We start from the raw sequence: 9781 nt of genomic DNA, 5'->3' as shown, positions 1-9781 counted from the left end.
TTAATGAATTCATTGAATGCTTTAATAAGACTTATTCTTGGAAAAGGCTTTCTCTCAGTGTAATGCATCTCAAAAATAACCTAGTAGATGTATTATATATATATATAAAAAGCTGAACTCTGCAAAAGTGTAATTATACTTTTGTATATTAGTTCTTGAATATTACAAATCACTAAACTCTAATTAATAATTATGTATCATCCAAACATATAATTGCATCCCTGTATATTCTACAAGAAACCATATGCATAAATTAAACATTGAGAACATGCCTTTATGAGAGATGCATGAGTTTGCATGATTAATTTCTATATAACGCATGTTTTTATACATCAAGTAGTAAAAACCAACTCAAGAGTTTATTGGATGGTTACCGCTGTAAAGATGAATGTGTATTTAAAATGGGTCATTTATGTAGTAGAAATGTGCAATTATTTTTGAATTTGGAGCCTTCTAGACTGAGAAAAGACAGAAAATGTATTTGTGGCTCATGTGGATGAACGACAACAACTCCCAGAATGCACTTGCTTCGCTGCCCTACGAGGCCACTCCCAAGTCACAGCGCAGTTAAACAACTAGGCTAGGCTACTGGTTGACTCGAAACTTAAGTCGTTTTATCGTGAGTCTCCATGACGAGTCTGCCCGGGATTGGCCCAAAATGTCTGGGATTCAGCTTTTGCGTTGTAGTCGCCATTCCTCATGTTTACTGCGGCGAGCGGGACGAGACTGACGGCCGCGGGAGAACGACGCGTGGCGTGATTACTGATGAGCGGCGCCTGTGAGACGCACCGGTCTCGTATCTCTCACGGAGGAGCGGGAATTTTCTTAGCAATGTTAAAACGCACATTAACCGATCACTTGTTTAGCGTTCATGTAAACACTACATTCAGATTCACCGATCGGGAGGAATTCAGTTAGATTGAAACTAAAGGTGTGCGTGTAAACAAATGGCGACTGCAGAAAACAAAAGCCGAATCCCGGACATTTTGGACGATCTCGACGGGAAAAAGAGGATGGTAACCGCTACTACTCAACTTTCTCCACAGAACAAGAGCCCGTTAGCTTAGCTTCCAAAAAAAGATGGCGGACACTATTTGTACATTCTGTGAGTGAGATCCTCCCTCTATGGGCGAGTTGAAAACATGCGGATCTAGCGCCTCCTACTGGCTGGAGTCTCTAGCTAAAAAAGCCTCAGATGCAAAAATGATGTTTTTTGCATCTGAGGATTTTATCCAGACCAAAAAAAAATACAGAAATCTCTCGTCTCAGGGGGACATGAGGGAGGGAAGCATGGTAATTTGAAAATACTACAGGTTTTCTACTGATACAAAGCTTCATGCTAAATCCTGAAGTATCCCTTTGAGTAAAACACAAGAGTCGTGTTAAAACATAACTGTCAAATTAGACACTTTATTATTATAAAAAAAAAAAAAGTAACAAAATACAAAGATCAAACTATACAAGAACTTGCAGCCAAACTTTCCTGTACAAGGAAAAGACGGATCTCGAACACGTTTGTCCAGCGCAGAGGTTTACGGTCTGGGAGGACGCATGCCTGGAGGAGGAGGACCTGGAGGAAAGCAGGACAATTAAAATCACAGTAGAAAAATGTCATTGTTACATGTTAAATGCAGTTACTGTAGTAATAACTAAACTATGCATAATTACATGCAATTAACCCTCATCCTAAACCTAACCCTATTGTATATACATTTAGTTAATTATTATTACTCAGTACTTCAATATATAAATTACACTGTAATACTGACACCTTAAAATAAAGTGTAACCCACTTGACAATAAGGTTCATTAGTTATATAATGTATTAACGAACATGAACTAACAATGAACGATTACACTTTTAAAGTGTTGTTACAGTTTAATTACATATGTACTGAGTATTATTAAGCAACTGCATGTACTTCCTATAGGGTTATTTGCATGTAATTATGCATAACTTCAGTGTTGTGGAATGAGATCGGGAGCTTGGTGAACTTGCTTAGCGGTAACTTGGTTGGACTCGCTGGCTAATGTTAGTTTAGCAATTAATCGTTTGCAGAATAAAAGTTTTTGTTTACATCATACGTGTGTGTACTGTGTATAATAATTATGTATATATAAATATACAAACATGCATGTATAATTTTAAGAAGAATATATATATATATATATATATATTAAGTATTTAGAATTATATATAAAATAAATTATATTTAAATATAAAAATGTATATAAACATGTAAATATTTTTAAAATATATACATGCATGTGTGTATTTATAAATACATAATTATGTTACACAGTACACACACATATATGATGTAAACAAAAACTTTTATTCTGCAAACGATTAATTGCGATTAATATTAAATTCTAAATAAATGCGACTTATAGTCCAGTGCGACTTATAGTCCGGGAAATACGGTACTTGGTTCATGTTATCTAAGGCAGTTAACTAATGAACCTTATTGTAAAGTGTTACCAGAATAATTAACCATGCATTTCTATTCAGATGCACGCAAGCTAAACTAAACTAAACCGGCTTTACCTCTCATTCCCGGTGGTGGCGGCCTCATGCCAGGAGGAGGCATTCCCATCGGAGCGCCGCGGCCGGGTGGCATTCCCATCGGGGGTCCCATGGGTGGCCTCATGCCTGGAGGAGGTCCCATCATCCCTGCGGGAGAAGCACGAGCACAAGGGTGAGCGTTAACCATCACACGACCGGATCAGTGTTTGTTACACCGCCATGAGATTCTGAGCTCAGTGTAATCCTGCTTCCACATCATCGGTCTCAGAAAACATTTCTGTCATCACAGCTGGCGAATCAGCACGGCCATCAGAAAGACACACCGTAACTGAGAAACACAGGGATGTTCTCACCTGGAGGAGGAGCTCCGCGGCCCATCGGCGGGGGGGGTCCGGCCCGGCCGGGAGGGTATTGAGTGGGAGCGCCGGCTATACTGGCACCAGCAGCGGCCGCCGCAACCGTGCCTCGACCCTGAGGGGTCATGACCTGAGAGAGAGATGCAGCGCGTTATAAAGAGAAGGACAGCTGGGCTTACGTGCAAATCTGGCACAAAATACAGCAAAACCGGCACATAATATAGCAAAACCGGCACATAATATACAGCAAAACCAATCAAATTATAAAAGAAAAAAGCAATTAAGCAGTGCTTCACAGTAGGGCTGAACGATACATCGAATTTTCATCGTCATCGCGATATGAACTCCCGCGATGAACACATCGCAACAGACAGCCTGACACGATGAATAATGCCTGGTTCAGATTAGCACTAACTTACACGTTTTTGACTCCTAAAATCTTGTCGTGGACAAGAAACATGTCAGACAACACGTTACTTTCCGACCAGTCATCGCGTGCCGTCACACACACACACACACACTCACTCGCAAACATTCACTCGCACGCACAGACACACAAACACACACACTCACTGTCCCTCGCTCACTCACGCACGCACACACACACGCTCACTGGCGCACACACCAGTGTTGCACTCACTCACGTCTCGCCTCGCTCACATATTCAACCCGTCGTGGAGGACCGTTAAAGAATTAAACATGCTATAGTCTTTCTGTTGTGAAGCATCGCAGACGCGACGTAGGTTGTCGCCCACTATGACACACTATACGAGATGAAATGATCGAATCTTGCGTCCCGACGCCCGTTGTCGTTATTACGAATCTCCACGACACCCATATGTCAAACGGATCGTGCCAAAATCGCGCTAAAATCGTGTATTCTGAACCAGACAGGTAATAAACGTTTGACCTATCACGCAAAGAACCTATTAAAGCACTAAGACATGGGAACAGTATTAACAATAACATTTATCGCAAGTCATATCGTCATCGCAATATTAAACAATGTTATCGCACATCGCAGCTTTTCCTCATCGTGCAGCCCTACTTCACAGACAAATGTAGCAGAAACGAAGTGTGAGGGCGCAAAAGAAAAAAATTAGTTACATAAAATGTCTGTGGGATTGTTAAGAGAACGATAGTTGGGTTTCCGAGCAAATTGTAAAAAAAAAAAAGCAAAAAAAAAAGCAAACCCATCCAAAAATGTATATAAAAAGGAAAAAATACTACATTTAAATATCAACATTTTAATACAATAAACCAGTGCTTCACAGACAAATATAGCAGAGAAAAAAAAGTTGCATCAAATGTCTGTGGAATTGTTCCACGGACTAATTTTTTTTTAAAATAAAAACAATTATTAAATATTGTTTATTAGTCATCGTGAGTGTATATAATGCATACAAATGAAGAAATGTTTGCTCAGTGATAAACCCCTATAAAAAAAAAAAAAACATTTTAAAAACTTGTTCCACGGACAATTTTTTTCAATTTTCAATAGTCGGGTGTATAATGCATATTATAAATGAAAGATCATTTGTTTATTTAGTTGAACACCCATCTTGAATAAAAGCCATTAAAAACGAATCAAATGAACCTAATTTTCATGTTAATAGTTCAAAAAAAACAAAGACATACAAATGAGAAATGAAAAAATAAAATCACAATTTGTGATCAAATAATTTGTATTCAGAAAACATTTAAACAAAACATCATGGTTTTATTGAATTGCCCAATTTCACTCAAATTCTTATTAGCAAATAAGTTAATTTAACGTAGCAAGAACTATTAGAAATTGTCATCAAAATAATCGGAAAAAGGTGCACAACTGCCAGAACAAACAAAAAGTTAACGGGGAAAAAAATTAAATGTACAACAAATTGATGAAATGCTCCAATTGATGTATACAAGTATAATACTCAAGCATAAGCAGTGCAATAGATCATTTATGTGAAAAAATATATATTTTAAATGCCATACAAAACACCCCTTAAAATTAACTCAAACTACGTTAAACGATGCAAATCAAGATAATTGAATGCATCCCAGACTCGTGTTCGTACCTGTTGTGACGGGCCACCGACTCCTCTGACGGGCCCTGCGAGTCCAGCGGGAGCCTGAGCCATCGGCGCTCCGGCGGGAACACCTCGACCTGCCGCTCTGCCAACGCCTGGACCTCCAGCCACTCCGGCCAGCGGCACGCGCGCGATTCCAGTCTGTCACACACACACACACACACACAACGTCATTCTCTTCACTCAACAACGAGTTATTCAAACGAGTCCGAATGCAGACTCCTGACGGAGGGTTGGCTCATTGACACGGTCAACTTTTCTCACCTTTGTTGCCATTGGCTTGCTTAGTTGGGGACATTACATTTAACATGCATTGACACCATTATATGAGAGCTAAATTGAGCTGGACAATGACATTATGGTTTACTCCCGAGGGGCTATCTATATCTATATATATATATATATATGTGTGTGAACTAAATTAATAATTGCCGGTGAGGAAACAGGGTTTTAAAATCACCCACGACTAGGGTTGGGCATCGAGAACCGGTTCCAACTTGGAACCGTTTAAAAAATAACGATGCCATTGGAATCGTTTAGAAAAAAAAAAATTTTATTCCGATCATCGGTTCCGCGCAAGTTTTGGTTTCCATAGTGGCCACCGGTTTTTTCGAAAGTGCTTGCCGCGCCCGCTTGTTCTGTTGCAGCCTTGGAGCACGGTAAGCGGCGCTCAAAAGTGTGGCTTTATTTCACTTTAAAAAAGCCTGAGTCGGCACTCGCACAGTGCAACACTTCACAAACTGCATGGTGTACAAATTAACAAGGAGTGTCCAGTGGCGTAACTTTGTTTTAAAAAGTGGGTGGGACAGGTGGGGTGGGGGTTGGTAATACAATGCTAAATCACATATATGTACAATAACATTAAGTCCAACAATCGATTTAAATCGTACATGGGGTTTAAGTTGTCGTTTAATGAGATGTAATACATGTTGTCAGTGCCAATAATTATTGTATGAATAAATGCATAAATCCGCTGCACTTATTTAACGTGTACCTTAATGGTCCAGTGGTAGAACTTTCGACAAGCGTCTCAGATGTTCTGGGTTCTAAACCGCACTCGTATAGTTATTTTTTTCTCATCAAAACAGATTATGCTTGTCAGCAGTGGTTGTATATCAAGCGAAAAGAACCGAAATCGAAAGGAAGAATCGGAATCGTTCAAATCAAAACGATGCCCAACCCTACCCACGACACAAATCACGTCTCGTATAGCGAGTATGAGCTGATGATGCCTTCAGGCAGAAGGTACAGGTTACCAAACTGAATATTAACAGATAGTGTGTGTGTGTGTGTTTGTTAGCTGCAGTGATGCATGTGTGACAAATACTACTTAAGACTTCTGGTAGTAACACTATGGTTACAGGATGTGCAATGATAGGGCACTGGTGCAATACATATGTGTGTGTGTAGATATGTGTATGTGTGTTTGTATGTATGTGTTGCGTGTATATGTATATATGTGCGTGTATGTGTATATATATATATATATATATATATATGCGTGTGCTATGTTATAGTTGATAGTATGCAATTGGGTATTGTGCAATACAGAAGCTATTGTGAAGTGGTTGTTGGATGGGAAGAGAAGTACTGGATGTGATCATTTATGAGCATGTAACGTGTGTTGGTGTGTGTAATGTGTGTTGGTGTGTGTGTGTGTAACATGTAATGTGACGCTTTGTTCTCTCGAATGCCCATGACAAATTTCTCCAATGGGAGACAAGGCTTATCTTATCTTATCACTTTACAACAAAATGAAACTAAACTCAAGCTGGACTGTGACACCATTTTCTTCTGGAAACAAACGTTGTTGCATTATTTTAACTCTGTAAAGCTGCTTTGAAACACTCTGTATTGTAAAAAGCGTGATATAAATAAATGTGTCTTGACTCACGTCTTTAGGAGGAGGTCCTTCTACAGTCATGGACACGAGGTTCTCTCCTCGGAGCAACACCAGGCCCAACACCCTCTTCTCCTCGCGCTCCGGCTGCTTGGAGTTCTTGGGTCTGTGAAGGACATGGATTGAGAAATGAGAGCCTGGATCACTACACCAGTCTGGAGCCGCACGGGTATATCTGTGGCAATAGCCAACTATACACTGTATGGGTCAAAATTAGCCATTTTACTTTTATGCCAAAAATCATGAGGATATTAAGATCATGTTCTATGAAGATATTTAGTAAATTTCCTACCGTAAATATATAAAACATGTATTTTTGTGAGTGAATGCAGCACAATCGTGAACATAAATGCACAACTTTAAAGGAGATTTTCTCAATGTTTACATTTTTTGTTCCCTCAGATTCCAGATTTTCAATAGTTGTGTCTCGACCAAATATTGTCCTATCCTAACAAACCACACATCAATCAAGCTTTTAGATTGTGTATAAATCTCCATTTTTTAAAAATTACCCATGTGACTAGTTTTGTGGTCCATGGTCACAAATATTGATATGATAAATGTTCTTAACGGAGGGACTTTAAAGGGATAGTTAACCCAAAATGAAACGAATCCATTATTTACTCGCCCTCAAACCATCCTAGGTGTATATGACTTGTTATCAAGGTATAAAGCCAGGATGTTTTTTTTAATATAACTGTGTTTGGCTGAAAGAAAGTCATACACCTCGGATGGCTTGAGGGCGAGTAAATTATGGAACAATTAACATTTTGGGGTGAAATAACCCTTAAAGGGATAGTTCACTTTAAAATTAAAATTCTGTCATCATTTACTGACCCTCAAGTTGTTTCAAACCTGTATTAATTTATTTCTTCTGCTGAACACAAAGAAAGATATTTTGAAGAATTTCAGTAACCAAACAGTAGTCTGTACCCATTGACTTCCATAGTAGGAAAAAAAAAATACTATGGAAGTCAATGGGTACAGACTACTGTTTGGTTACTGACATTCTTCAAAATATCTTTCTTTGTGTTCAGCAGAAGAAATAAATTAATACAGGTTTGAAACAACTTGAGGGTCAGTAAATGATGACAGAAATTTAATTTTAAAGTGAACTATCCCTTTAAAAGTTTCACAAGGACTCACTTGATCTTTCTGAACTCGTCACAGTCGCACAGGATCAGGTTCATGTGTTTGTCGAACGCTTTGAACGTGCCGATGAAGATTCGCCCGTCCTGCAGGATACAGCGCATCCGAAAGTCGATGTGCTGCAACATCTTACTGCTCTTGCCGACCGTCTGAAACAACACAGAAAAGAGTTAAAGTTAGAGATCAGTCATATGAACATCAGCCAGATGATTGTCTGCATTAGCAGATATTGCCAGCAATGAACATTTTTCAACAACCAAAATTAATTGATTCTCAGACTTTTTTTTAATAACAAATAAAAGAAAACTATTTATAATGTGATCACTCCGTCGTGTTTTGGTGGTTGATTTAAAATTATAGACTTAATATGAATGCCTAAAGCATTGATATCAGATTTTTAAAATACAGTATTATAAGCGAAGACCGCAATAATCGTTAAAGCAAAATAAAAGTCTTCTTCCGTCTAGCGCTTCACCGGAGCAGAGGACATGAACACGTAAACAATACACTAATAAACTACAAAAAGTGCTGCAAACACAATTCACTAAACTGAATTAAAACGTATAATAATGTGAATGGCTAAGCAAGCATTGAAATCAGCTTATAAACAAAGACTATTAGCGACGGCAGCGGTTTGAGCAAAATAAGAGTCTTCTTCCGGTTAGAGCTGCACAACTGACTTGAGCAGAGGACATGAAAAAGTAAACAATACATTTATACAGTTAAAAGAAAGTGCTGCAAGACATAATTCATTAAAATGCATCAAAACGTATATAATTTTCGATTCAATGATTTAAATCGAAGCCTTACGCTAAAGTTCGGCAAGAGCGCACAAACGGCGCTCGCTCATTCATTCTCCAGCCTGGATTTTAGATAATTATTTCTGTATTTTGTTATACAAATATTTCAGGAATAAACTACCATAAATAATGTGCTTTATATCACAAATTTAGTGTTTCCGGCTGCTTTTTTCTATAACAATACAAGCGGTTTTGCTCTACGTATCAACAACGTAATGTAAACGCAGACATTTTTGATTCAAAATCCAAACTAATCAATAGAAATATTAAGATAATTGATAAATCACACACTAATAAGATAAACAATGAAGTCTTACCATGGTTGCTGTTAGGATGGCTCCGATTGATATCGGATTCTGCCAAACAAGGTTTAAAAATTGACCCGCGAAGTACCGCTGAGTCCTTTAATGGAGGCGAAGCGGAAGAGAGTGCGACACCAGAAGAGTCCGACCGGAAACACGAACCACGATCTAACGGTCCCTTCTTCCTGTTTGTTGTTTTTACGATAAAGTGTCTTTAACATTCTCTAAAAAATAATAAAGGATCAATAGCATACAAAATATGACACAATAAGGAAATAAAAATAACAATATAATTGATGAATTTATCATAATTTAAAAACTGCATTTTTTTTTATTTCTCTTATTTATTTCTATATTTTCCTTTAAAATATGAATGTAGTAAGGTAATTAAATTGTTTAATCTTTCTTTAAAATTAACACGGTCAATTGCCCACAATAGAACACAAAATATAGTTGTTATCAGCTGGAGCCAGTGTTATATAATGTGTATATATATATATATATATATAAATTAGGCCTATATTACATATTTATTATTTTTAAATAATTCTAAATACTGAATAAAAATCCAGTACTGCATTCAATGTAACCCTTTCCTCAAAAACATGTATTGTTTTTTTATTTATTAATGTACTTTAGCAAACTGATAATCTTAAACGTACAGATTAAATA

At 37.8% G+C, this 9781-nt stretch overlaps 1 protein-coding gene across 1 annotated transcript; it reads right to left on the bottom strand.

The window, feature by feature from the left end:
• Nucleotides 1–1378: 1378 nt before the first annotated feature.
• On the bottom strand, nt 1379–9279 carry snrpb (small nuclear ribonucleoprotein polypeptides B and B1). The gene is made up of 7 exons (XM_079628768.1): nt 9125–9279; nt 8005–8156; nt 6853–6964; nt 4947–5099; nt 2881–3013; nt 2549–2674; nt 1379–1570 (listed from the first exon to the last, which is right to left on the bottom strand). Exons 1-7 carry the CDS (start codon nt 9125–9127, stop codon nt 1533–1535), a joined length of 717 nt encoding a protein of 238 aa, XP_079484894.1. The 5' UTR covers nt 9128–9279; the 3' UTR covers nt 1379–1532.
• Nucleotides 9280–9781: the final 502 nt, after the last annotated feature.

This window comes from Phoxinus phoxinus (assembly GCF_949152265.1).
Source record: "Phoxinus phoxinus genome assembly, chromosome: 11".
NCBI lineage: Eukaryota > Metazoa > Chordata > Actinopteri > Cypriniformes > Leuciscidae > Phoxinus > Phoxinus phoxinus.
This window is presented reverse-complemented; position numbering and strand designations above follow the sequence as displayed.